The 13,645-nt window shown below is 40.3% G+C and overlaps 1 protein-coding gene across 1 annotated transcript; it reads left to right on the plus strand.

Moving 5' to 3' along the window:
• The first annotated feature begins 8,683 nt into the window (after positions 1–8,683).
• Positions 8,684–13,404, plus strand: LOC130737153 (NAC domain-containing protein 83-like). The gene is made up of 5 exons (XM_057588918.1): positions 8,684–8,797; positions 9,714–10,022; positions 10,276–10,408; positions 12,623–12,768; positions 13,231–13,404. Exons 1-5 carry the CDS (start codon positions 8,684–8,686, stop codon positions 13,402–13,404), a joined length of 876 nt encoding a protein of 291 aa, XP_057444901.1.
• The last annotated feature ends 241 nt before the right edge of the window (positions 13,405–13,645 follow it).

Here is a 13,645-nt window from a genome sequence, read left to right on the forward strand (position 1 = left end):
GCCGAGCCTATTAAGGGGGGAGGAGGAAAATTTCCTTTTCCGAAAACTTGTCCTTTCGCGCTAGATTATCGTACATTAGAGTATAGATTACTTCGAGTAACCTTAGTAAGTATCGATAACGTAGTTTCCGATAGATTTTGATTGATTTCTGTGGTTTTGTTCTAAAGGTGCTTTTGAAGAGTTTTCCGAGGAACAAGGCTTTGCTTGCGAGGAAGCGTTAGACGATCATTCTGGAGAACCTACAGGTGAGGGCTTCTCACTGAATCTCTAGTTAATATTTAGGGTCGATGCTTTCGACATTGTTTACTGTTTATGCACTGGATTGTGTGTGATTGGAAAATGTTTTCTGAGGCTTCGGCTGACAATGTAGATGATGCATCTACTGAATGTTTTTGATGAGTGAATTTCATGCTAATTGCTAATTGGGTAATTTAGGATGTGTGGTGCATGCCTTATATGCTAAGTGTTATGTGGTTATTGCTTAATATATTGATATATGACATGTTGATTGGTTGTGCTGAGTTATTTATACTTATGCAATGAGAACTGAGATTCTGAATCGTGAGAATAGCGAGCAGGTCATGCCGATTTTATTTTGAGAGTTTTGAGAAAGTTTGATAGACGAATGAGATTCGGACCTTGTAAATGATGTGTATGGATCGAGACATTCTCTGGAGTCATTTGGGGATTAGGAGATCCCGAGAACTTATAGGAATTGCGATAAGACTAAAAAGGATATTATTTTGAAAAGAAAACTCATAAGACCTTAAATAACCTATAAATCTTTAAGTAATGATAACAACCTCGAAGGAAGGCATTGGAAGTCAAATCTTAGTTTTGGAAAAACGAGAAGTGTCGTCGGATCCAAGTGTTGAGTATGTTGATGTTCTTGTGCTGTTGGAGCAGCTGTTGTTGTTGTGCTGTTGTAGCAGCGTTTGTTGTTGTGCTGTTGGAGCAGCTATGTTGTGGGGCTATCCTGGGATAAGGCCGGGAAACCGTTAGTTTCCGAGTATGTTGATACTCTTGCTCGTTGAGCAGTTATGACCATCGATTGAGATGAGTCAGATGATTTGGAGATCATCATGAGTTATGTATTGTTGGGAAGATGTGTCTTTTGTCGCAGAATCGACTTTTACCTTAGGGTAAGCTTTTAGAGACTTTTAATTTAGCTAGAACACGTGGCGACGTGTCGAGTGAGATTCGGAGACGTTGTTTGTCTAATCATCCTGCATTCATGCAACATTAATGAGGTATTAACACAGGACGTACTCTGGACCTCGTCGGATTCCAAAATGGTCATAAGACCCGGATTTCCGTGTAAGAGCGTCTGTAGACGTCTCTTGTAGCAGACCGAAATGGCAGACCTACGGGTTACGGCTGATCTGACTACCGCTATTGTTGGAGTAAGAGGCACGCGGGCCGAAATGGTCCCACCGTGGCTGGTGCTAGGGCTGATCCGTTGATGTCCATCCGTTCCGGATTGCATATTGGTTGACTGGGTTAACCTGCATACATATCATGCAACATGCATATAATTTAGTTGTCGAGTGTGGTTGCTACTTGTTAATCCTATTTGAACATGCTATCTGTTATTATTGCGTTTATGTTATTGTGGAACATGCAACCCTAGGATGTATCCCTAGCTATAAGCCTAAGCGGGCTATTATTATCTGTACCTATTGGGTTATTATCTACATAGTTCTTTGGAGTTGACCCTCGCGTCTTCTGTGTGTGTTTGGCGGACAACGCCTTTTGTCAGATGTCCATTGCGGACTGGTTCACAATGGTCCACCCTTCGGGGGGATTAGGTACGAGATGATCGATCAGGACGACCCCGGGTCGTGGTGGTTGACCCCGCGAGCCATCGAGCGACGTATTCGGGGCGTATCATGGAGGACCACGTAGATAGTGGAGGACTCCTGAGGTCAGGAGTGTTGAGGAGGTGCTCTGTCAGCTTCAACTTGCCACCGGGCGTTCACTGTGGACCAGGACTTGGATGACCACCACCACCGTTGTCTTCAGACGAGGAGGATCCCTCAGAGGAGGAGCCAGTGGGAGTGCCTTCGCAGGTCTAGTGCACCCAGCGTAGCGGTCATTGATGATCAGGGTTCGGGCCCTAAGCCCGTGAGTCCAGCATCGGAGCGCACTGCGGGTTGCGAGGGAGGACGGATAGGGTTGGTAGACTTGGTCGTTCTAGATTCTGATTCGGACGACGATCATGCTAGCACGTAGGTTTAGTGCTGGTGTGAGCTCCTCGAGTTAGGATTAGTGTAGGAGTAGAGTTTAGCTCTGACAGTCTTGCTTCATTTGTTTCTTGGGGGACAGGTAGTTCCGCCCATAGCTTTTTGTGTGGTTTCCTTACGGGAATCACAGAGAGTTGGTTGGACTTAGGAGGTCTTATTTTCAGACCATTGGGTCAGCTTATTCTCAGTTTTGAGGGATAGTGTTGCGGACACTTACCTTTATATTCGGTTTGTACATATTGCCTACGGGCGCTACTCTTCTATTACCGTCACTGGAGGTTTACTCGTGACGAGGTTGTTACTTACAGCGGGGGCTGTTTATATATTGTATATTAGTTTTATTACTTTTCGCATTCGGGTTTTATTTAATTCAGTCTTGTCTTAGTTATTATCCAATCAAAAAAAAAATTATTCACGTTTTTCCGCATTAAGTTTATTGTTGGTTACTAAAGTGACGCCACCGAAATCGGGGTGTTACATTGTGGTATCAGAGCACGGTCGAGTCTTTCGGGAGTTGTTGGGGAATAGGTCTTCTGTGCTAGGTTGTGTGACTCTGCAAAGAGTGAAAATTGATTGTCTGCAAGCGATTTTTCGCTTAAAAATTGATTGAAGTTATTGCTTACTCATATTGTATAGTGATGCTAGATGCTATCTTATGATGAGTACTGACTGTTTGCTTCCTTTAACAGAACATGGTGAATACAAATCAGTTAGCTGAGATGATGGCCACTATGGCCCAAGCCGTTACCGCACAGGCAAATGATAATGCCATGAGGCGTGCTGCTGAAGAAGCACGTGAACAGCATCAACGTCAAAGAGAGGTAACTCTCGACCAGAACAAGGGCCTCAATGACTTCAGGAGGCAAAACCCACCAAAGTTCTCTGGTGGTACTGACCCAGACGCAGCGGATCTCTGGATCCAGGAAATCGAGAAGATTTTCGGTGTTCTGCAAACTGTTGAGGGTGCCAAGGTGGGCATGGAGACATATCTGTTGCTCGGTGATGCTGAGTACTGGTGGAAGGGCAACAAGGGGATCATGGAAGCCAACCACGAGGAGATCAACTGGAACTCCTTCCGAACTGCATTTTTGGAGAAAAACTTTCCAACAAGTGCTCGGGATGAGCGGGAGTCACAGTTTCTGACACTCCGTCAGGGAGGTATGTCTGTACCGGAATTTGCTTCGAAGCTGGAGTCTTTGGCGAAGCATTTCCAATTCTTTCATGATCACGTGAACGAGCGCTACATGTGCAAGCGTTTCGTTAATGGACTGAGGCCGGATATTGAGGACTCAGTAAGGCCACTGGGAATCATGCGATTCCAATCATTGGTGGAGAAAGCCACGGAAGTGGAGCTGATGAAGAACCGGAGGCTAAACCGGGCTGGAACTGGAGGGCCGATGAGGTCGAGCTCTCAGAACTTTCAGAACAGAGGAAGGTTTCAAAATAGGAGGCCGTATCAGCGTCCTGTTGGTAGAGGAGCGGCTTCGGGATCTTACAGGCCCATGGTGGGTGCTGCTGGTGGTTCAGGAGGTCAGACTCAGAACCGGGAACTGACTTGCTTCAAGTGTGGGAAGCCAGGGCATTATGCTCGTGATTGTCCCGACACGAGACCGCAATGCTATAACTGTAACAAACTGGGGCATACTGCGGCACAGTGCAAGGTACCAAAGGCGGAACCAACCGTCAACACTGCGCGAGGGAAGCGTCCTGCTGCAAAGGCGAGATTCTACACCATGGATGGTGAAGATGCTGAGGGGGTCGATGGACTGATTAGAGGCGACTGCGAGATTGACGGTAACCTCCTATCCGTACTTTTTGATTCCGGTGCAACGCATTCATTTATCTCTAGGGAATGCGCGATCAGATTAAAACTTCCTATTACTGCTTTGAGCTTCGATCTGATAGTTACTACTCCTGCCAAGACTCTACTTGCTAATTCAGCATGCATGTATTGTTCGATAACATATAACAATAGGATCTACAAAGCTAACCTAGTATGCCTAACTCTTAAGAACCTAGACATTATCCTAGGAATGGATTGGTTGTCCCGCTATCATTGTCTTTTGGACTGCAACCGAAAGACAGTGGTATTTCCTGATTCGGATCTTTCCGGGTATCTATCTGCCAATCACATTGGCGTCTCTTTGAACGAGGGATCTCAAGAGTATTCCGTTCTGCTGAGCTTGGAGAGTAAAGGGAATCCGGGAGTTGATAGTATTCCAGTGGTGAAAGAATTCACAGATGTTTTTCCTGGCGATGTACCTGGATTGCCGCCTGTACGCGACATTGAGTTTGCTATAGACATCGTACCGGGAACAGGGCCGATTTCGATTGCACCATATCGTATGGCACCTGCGGAGCTAGTGGAATTGAAGTCCCAACTCGAAGATCTTCTGTCGAAGGGATTCATACGACCAAGCGTTTCACCTTGGGGAGCGCCGGTCTTATTGGTGAAGAAGAAGGAAGGGAAGTCGAGATTATGTGTCGACTACCGACAATTGAACAAGGTAACCGTCAAGAATAGGTATCCGTTACCTAGGATTGATGATTTGATGGATCAACTGCGAGGAGCTACAATATTCTCGAAGATCGACCTGAAGTCGGGTTATCATCAAATCAGAGTCAAGACTGAGGAAATTCAGAAGACGGCATTTGCAACCAATAGCTCTCTTTCCATGTGGCAACTGAACAAGATCCCATGTCTCATTCTTTTTCAAGGACTCCATCTCCTCCACCATTGCACCCATCCACTTATCTTTCTCCTGGCTAGTCATAGCCTTATGATAAGTAGAGGGGTCTCCTGAGCTGGTAAGAAGGGCATATGCTGCTAAGTCTTCAAACCCATATCTCACTGGAGGTGTAATACAACGGGGCTCCCTATCACGCACAAGTGTATAGTCTTGTACTCCACCTGAATCTGAGCCTGGTTCACTCTGCTGTTGGGCTACAATCTGCCTAGGACTCACTGGTGTCTCCTCAATGTCCACCTGAATCTTGTCCTGACTGGAATTGTCTACCTCAGTATCTAGCACAACTGTCACATCTGACTGTTTCAGCATTGACTGCTCATCAAATACAACATCTCTGCTGACAACCACCTTCTTCTTGACTGGATCCCACAACTTGTACCCATTCACACCTTTATTATAGCCAATAAAGGTGCACTGTTTTGACTTTGGGTCAAGTTTAGACCGATCCTCAATGGAAATATGCACATATGCTGGACACCCAAAAATCCTCAAATTACTGAGATCAATGGGGTTACCTGTCCACACCTCTTCTGCAACTTTTCCATCCAAAGAAGCTCGTGGTGACCTGTTGACTAGATAGCACGCCATATTGATTGCTGCTGCCCAGAAACCTTTTGAAAGACCAGCATTCAACCGAAGGCACCTTGCCTTATCTGTTAGAGTCCAGTTCATTCTTTCTGCAACACCATTCTGCTGTGGTGTCTTCCTCACAGAAAAGTGTCTCTAAATTTCATTCTCCTCACAGAAACGCATGAAGTTCTTGTCAGTGTATTTAGTTCCATTATCAGACCGCAAATACTTTATTTTTCTCCCTGTCTGATTCTCAACCTCTGTCTTCCACAATTTGAACTTGGCAAAGACTTCAGATTTATATTTCAGAAAATAAACCCAGACCTTACGAGAAAAATCATCAGTAAATGTAACAAAGTACCTGAAACCTCCAACGGAGGGCTCTTTTGTAGGCCCCCAGACATCAGAATGGACATAGTCTAAGATTCCCTTGGTCTTGTGCTGCCCGGTCTTGAAACGAACTCTACACTGTTTCCCAAGAACACAATACTTGCACAATCCAATTGTGCAACTGCGAACACCCTTCAGCAGATTCCTCTTATGTAGTTCCATCATCCCACGTTCACTGAGATGACCCAAGCGCATGTGCCACAGTTTGGTTGCATCATCATCAGTTTCAACAGATGCCACATCACCCATAACTGTGGCCCCCAACAACTTATAAATGTTGCCTGCAGTCCTCTTTGCTCTCATCACTGTCATTGCACCCTTGCTAACCCTTAAGATGTCTCTATTTTCCTCAGACTTGAATGAATACCCATTCTCATGAAGAGTTCCTAGAGAAATCAAGTTCTTCGTAACCTCTGGAACATAACGCACCTGACTCAACGTGCGCACGCCACCATCATCCAAAGCAATTTTAACTTGTCCCATTCCCTTGATGATACAAGGTTTATCATCACCTAAATAGACATAACCAAAATCACCTGATTTAAATGAGTTGAACCACTCCCGGTGCGGCGTCATAAGATAGGAGCATCCAGAATCAAGAACCCATGCATCAGTGCACTTAACAGATGAAACACAAAGCAAATCCTCCTCACTGCAAGAACCATCAGACTGAACTACATTTGCTGAACTGTTGTTGTTGCTTGACTTGCCTGGCCTGTTTGGACAGACCCTCTTCCAATGCCCAATTTGCTTGCAACTATAACATTCTGCTGTTTTTTTGTCCTTGGACTTGGATCTCTTCTTCTTTCCAGAATCCACTGCTTTACCCTTGCCTCTTCCGCGATCTTGACCTCCCTTCACAAAAAGACCTTCACCTGAACTTCCTCCACCTTCTTCAACACTCTAGCGACGTTGTGCATGTTGCAAAAGTGTAGAAGAAATAGAATCCAACGTGATTGAGTCCTTCCCGTAGGTGAGAGTGGTCACCAAGTGATCATAAGAGCCTGGTAAAGAGCACAGCAAAATAATAGCCTTATCCTCATCGTCTACCTTCACACCAAGCTGTGTCAGATCGACGAGGATGTTGTTGAAAGCGTAGACATGAGCCTGCAAATCGCCTCCTTCCTGCATCTTCAGGATGTAGAGACGCTGCTTCGCAAACAACTTGTTCATGAGTGTCTTGGACATGTACAGACTTTCCAATTTATCCTAGACATCCTTCGGAGTTGTGAGATCCAGGATATGATTCATCACGTCATCAGAAACGCAAAGTCTTATCAAACCTGCAGCCTTCTCCTTCATCTCGTTCAAATCAACAGTTGCGATGTCCGCCGGTTTCTCATCGCGCAACGCCTTTTGTAAACTTTGCTGAGCCAACAGATCCTCAACCATCCTCTGCCATAGTCCGAAATTGCCGTTTCCATCGAACCGCGTCACTTCAAACTTCACACCTCCAGGGTTAGTCGTCATCTGATACCAATTGTTAGAACAACAACACGAATACAGATCATAGTAGAGAGAAACACACAAAGCTTTGTTCACGCAGTTCGGCCAAATTGCCTACCTCTGCGACTATAGAGCAGCTATAGTTCTGTTTATTGATTCGAACCTGAATACAATCACTCAGCAATTGCAATTTCTCTCAATTGCACTAGTGCCTCTTGTGTCTCTTGTGTTTTTAGGGTTACATTGTTATCCTATTTATAGTGGATTCTATTGATCTCTATTTTACAATAAAATCCTAATAAATCCTATAACAATCCCTTAAAACCTTTTACAATCCTCATTAAATCAAATCCTAATAAACTAAAGATTTTAGCCCAAAATATAATGAGTCAAATCCCAACAGTTCCACACTTCAAATAATGATTGTCTAAAATAGAAAACAAATTGGAATATGATGATTAACAGATAAAAAATATAACGAATTGTTATATTTCCAGAAATCACACGCACATACTCGCCATATATGAGAAAATAAAGAAAACAAAAGACAAGATTAAATAAAATGATACACGAATGAGAAAAAAAAAATTAAAAAAGCATTAAACTTCGTTGAATAATTAACCATTTAAAAAATAATACCAATCATTATTAATACCTTTAATAAGGTCCCTCGAAAAATATCATTAATAAGAATTAACTAAAATAGAGCATTATTGAAATTTGAGAAAAAGTTTGTTGCACCGACAGTGTAAAGTTTTTTTACACCGTCAACCAATCAGATTTCAAGGATGTGAGAAAATCTCTCTTTTCATTTAATTTCTTTAATTGACATGTCACATCCTTGAAATTTGATTGGTTGACGGCGTAAAAAAACTTTACACCGTCGGTGCATCAAAATTAAACTCTTGAAATTTATCATAAGAAATTAAATTTTATAAAAAAATTTCTAATTATTTATATCATTCAAAATATTACCGTGATACTTGGAAATTATAATTTAATAATTGAAGTCAAAGTGATATTTTAATATTAAAAATAAAGACTTAATGTTTTTGTAATAAGGTAAAATTTGGGTATGGTAAAAAATTAAAAATAGTTTATGGTGGGTATTTTTCTCCCCGATAGTTAAGTTGTCAAATTTCCATTCTAAATTTATTTGCTGTTAGTAAATTAGTAAAATTGGGGATGCTATATACTACATGTTTTATAGCTATAAATTGCACATTCCAACCACATCAGTTTACATCATTTGTTCATTCAAAAGTGCACTTCAAGTTCATTGAGATGGAGGACCTGATCATGACTTATGAAGACGAGGATGGGAGTGTTCAATTGCTACCTGGGTACATGTTTGATCCTACTGATGAGATTCGTGTGGATTTTTACTTGAAGAGGAGGGTTTTTGCTCAACCTCTTCCCTTCCAAATCATCCCAGATTTTGATGTGTTTCTGACTAAGCCTTGGGGCTTGCCGGGAGGATATTGGTGAAACTAATTGTTCCTTTTCGTCTACGTTAGTGATACAAATTGTCGTGCATTTGATTTTTGGCGGATAATGCTTGGCACTTTGATAATTTGTACATGATCTTACCTGTTGTTTGAAAGAATTCACTTTTTCGTATCCCTCCTCCTCCTCCTCCTCCTCCTCCTCCTCCTCTCTCTCTCTATATATATATATCACTTTCTCTCTCTTTCATCTTAACTCTCTCACTTACACACCAAATTGATGACATTGCATTTCAATCTATAAATTGTGTACAAACCGCATGATTTTCAACATCACAGTAAGAGTTTAAACAAGTCCCTCTTCACTTGGTGTGACATTGATCCTTTGATATGGAGGACCTTATGACTTATGTTAATGAGGATATTAGGTTGCTACTTGGTTATAAATTTAATCCAACTTTGAGGTTCTTGTGGATTTTCACATGAAGAGGCCAGAGGGTCTTTGTTCAACCTCTTCCTTTTTATATCATCCTAGATTTTGATGTGTTTCAAAATGAGCCTTGGGACCTTTCAGGAGGAGGTTGGTGAAACATTTTTTTCTAAAAAAATAAAATATCTCCTTTTCACTATTTCATAAGTCGAGAACTGTTATCAACTTTCACTTCAACACTCTCTTTTTAATAGTTTCTTTTAATTGATTGAAATTCAAGTGAGTTCCAATAATTTGAAAATGTAACCCATATATTTTACTATTTCATGAGCCCTATAATATTTTACGGCCCTTATTCTAACCTAGAGAATGGGCTTTGTGTTCAAAGAAAATCAAAATTTCCAAGTTCTATGAATGTTTATCTATTTTTAAATTTCAGGTGGAAATTTACAATAAGATGGTGTTTTGGATTTCATTTGTGTTTGCAGATGGGAAGATTTTCAATGAACGCAAGTGCTTCTTCTACAACACTATGGGACGTGATCTTGAGAACATTGACATAAGAGTTGCTGGGAGTGGCCAGTGGAGAGTAATGAAAAAAGGAGAAGATGTGTCTATCCCTCAAAACAATCAAGTGATTGGGAGGAGGAACACCCTGAATTTTTGGGAAATGCAAGGAGCATGTGCTAGGAGGACCAGATGGGAGATGCATGAGTTGTGTCTTACGTCAATTGCTAACCAATCTAAGGTAAAGAATAAAATAGTGACTTACTAACGGTTATGGTTCCACATTGATTAGAGATACAACTAAATAGTAGAATTAGAGTTATCTCGAATTCTGCCTATTTTAATTAACACCAGAGTTGAGCACCAATTTAGAGTAATTCATTTTAAATTATCATGAAGAATGGTTGGTTGGTAGGTAGGATATATCATTATCAAATTTATTTCGCTTTGTCTTATTCATCATCAACCACTAAACTTTGTTACTCAAAATGCAGCTGGCAAACTGGGCTATTTACTGCATCTTTAAAAATAAGGATGCAAAGAAGGCGAATAATGCACGAGGTTGTAATGGCGAAAGCTCTAATACTAGTAGCGTTGAAGTCATTGATTTTAATGTTGAGAGTGACAGTTTTTAAGAACCTTCCCCAATGACCCATTCCTTAAGTAAGGGCAATGAATCTTCTTGAACAAAATATTGTTCATGTCCTCTTTATTGGTGTCATCTTTTGTAATTGACCAATAACTTATTGTTTATTTTAAGGCTTAAAAGCTCATTTGGTCCCACGAATGCGATATGTGCAAAATGGTCCTAAACTATTTTTTTAACATTTCCAATCCCACACATTATGCTCCGTTAATATTTATTGGCATAATTACATCTTGCATTTCATTTAATATTGACTAATATTGGGAGTTATTACAAAACTAATGTAATATATTTAAAATATTAGTTATACAGTAGAATGAAAAATTGTAATGTTCATTTTTTATTTTTAAATACATATATACTCTGCAAAAATAATGAAATTTAGTGGCGGTTTGGTTACAATTACCGGTGGTCAAGAGCCGCAACAAAATCCTTTCCTGGCAGTCCCTCAAGTGCCACCTTCCTAGGTGTCACAAGCTGTTTGTGCGGCTTTTACACGATCACTGGGTTTTATGCCAAGAAATATTGGTGGTTCATCAACGCCACAATTACTAGCAGGCAAAGAGTGCTTCCCTAGCAATCAAAAAATGTCACCACCGTGTTAGAGATCTCATCGCCTATTAGGGATAATCTTTTGATTTTACCCGAGGTTGAGGAGTTTGATGGCGTGTTGACAAAGCCAAGAAGGGATTTAATGATGAGTAAAAAGGGTGGGTGTTATGTATAAGTGCTCAAATGAGGCGGGGCCTCAAGGATTAATTAAGCAGATCGAGTCTCGTAAAGTTGTTTAAGGGATTTGCGCTAGCGTTGGATTTCAGTGGACTTCCTTTGTTTTTTCTCTTCGCTAGTTCGGGTTTTCAGTTCTTTTTTGGGTAGTTCTAGTTTGTAATATTCTTTGGGGTTTTTCTATATATTTTGGGTGGTTGCGTGGTTGTTGGAGTCTCTTTGGTCGGTGTTGGCTGACCGAGCTGTTTGTTCTTTTGTTTTTGACTTTTTTAAAGCAGAATGACACACACACACACACACACACACACACACATATATATATATATATATATATAAAGTGTTGAGAAACAACTCATCTAAACATTAATACAGTAACCTAGGGGGCCCGTAACCTAGCAACATAAAGCTGGCAAAAACCTACACTCTTAATATTTTTTTTTTGACAACAAAAACATATATTGATATAAGAAATTAACCATGAGAACACTCGGCTCATGCTAGAGAACTGCAAAACATAGCTTGGGAATGAGCCTCGTTAAAACCTTACTAGAAAAAACCCAGTGGGATAAAAACCTAATGATGGAAAAAGAATACCACACTCCCAAGACGCCCACCAACATGATCCAAACCTCAAAAAACCTATACAGCATACATCCCACAACTGTCTCAACATGACAGAAATTTCCAAACAATTAGTGGAACCCCTCAGTCAGGAATAATTGAAATAAAAAAATCAACCCAAACCTGAATAAAACCCACCCATACATATCCTTCCCACCACAACCATTCATAACCACCAATTTAAACAAATCTTGATGTGCCTAAGCATATCTTTGCAACGAACCAAATTATATATATTGAACCAACTAGCGAAGAGAAAAAACAAAGGAAGTCCACTGAAATCCAACGCTAGCGCAAATCCCTTAAACAACTTTACGAGACTCGATCTGCTTAATTAATCCTTGAGGTCCCGCCTCATTTGAGCACTTATACATAACGCCCACCCTTTTTACTCATCATTAAATCCCTTCTTGGCTTTGTCAACACGCCATCAAACTCCTCAACCTCAGGAAAAATCAAAAGATTATCCCTAATAGGCGATGAGATCTCTAACACGGTGGCGACATTTTTTGATTGCTAGGGAAGCACTCTTTGCCTACTAGTATAGTGAAAAATATGTTTCCATTACTCAAATTTAATTATTGATATTTAATTATTAGCATAGAAATAATTATAACAATTTAAAATTTATTTATTTTATAATATGTAAAATGGAAACATATTTTTCACTATATTCCATCAGCCCTTTAATTTTTTACGGCCCTTATCTAACTCCGAGAATGTGTACTGTGTCCTATAAAAAAACAAAAAAACAAAAATTCCTAGTCTCACGAATGTTTATGTGTTGTTTAATTTCGATTTGGAAATTGAACCAAGATGGTGCTTTTGGATTTAATTTGTGCTTGCAGATGGAAAGATTTTCAATGAACGCAAGTGCTTCTTCTACAATACCATGAGTCGTGATCTTAAAAACACTGACATGAGAGTTGCAGGGAGTGGCCAGTGGAGAGTTATGGAAAAAGATAAATATATTCCTATCCTCCGAAATGATCAGGTCATTGGGAAGAGGAATACCCTGAATTTTTTAAAAGTGGAAGGAGTCTATGTTAGGAGGACCGAATGGATGATGCATGAGTTTCGTCTTGCGTTAATTTCTAACCCATCCATCTGAGGTAAATAATAAAATAGTGATTTACTTTTTTAGGTACATCAAAAAGTTAAAAATTGCACCCTCTAGTGACTTACTAACGGTTATTGTTTCACAATAAACTAAATAAATTTTTATAAAGGTAGATAAATCCTCACCTATATAATATCTTTTGGAGTAAAATTAGACGTAACTCGAATTCTTAAAGAGACCATTTTATTTTACACCAAAATTGAGCAGAAATTTAGAGTAATGCATTTTAAAATATCGTGGGAATGGTTGCTTGGTAGGTAGGATATATCATTATCAAAGTTGGTTCCTTTTGTCTTGTTTATTATTGGTCACTAAACTTTGTTACTCAAAATGCAGATGACAAATTGGGCTGTTTACCGCATCTTGAAGAATAAGGATGAAAAGAAGGTGAAAGATGCAAGAGGGTGTAATGAGGAAAGCTCCAATGCTGGGAGTACTGAAGTCATTGATTTCAATGTTGAGAGTGACATTTTCTCAGAAACCTTCCCCAATGGCCCGCTCCTTAAGTGAGGGCAGCAAATCTTCTTGAACAAAATTTGTTCATGTGCTCTTTATCGGTGTCATCTTTTATAGTTGACGAATAAGTAATTTTTAATGTAATAAAAGTCATGATATGATCCATAATAATGAGTTTTGAAATTAAAATTGGAATCACAACCCTCTAAAGCAAAAAAGGGACATGTGTGTTAGGTGTGGGAGGTTCACGGATGAATGCCTAGAAAGTGCAATTTATCTTTCCGATATAAAAAAA

The sequence above is a fragment of the Lotus japonicus genome, chromosome 2 (assembly GCF_012489685.1).
Source record: "Lotus japonicus ecotype B-129 chromosome 2, LjGifu_v1.2".
NCBI classification, from domain to species: Eukaryota; Viridiplantae; Streptophyta; class Magnoliopsida; order Fabales; family Fabaceae; genus Lotus; species Lotus japonicus.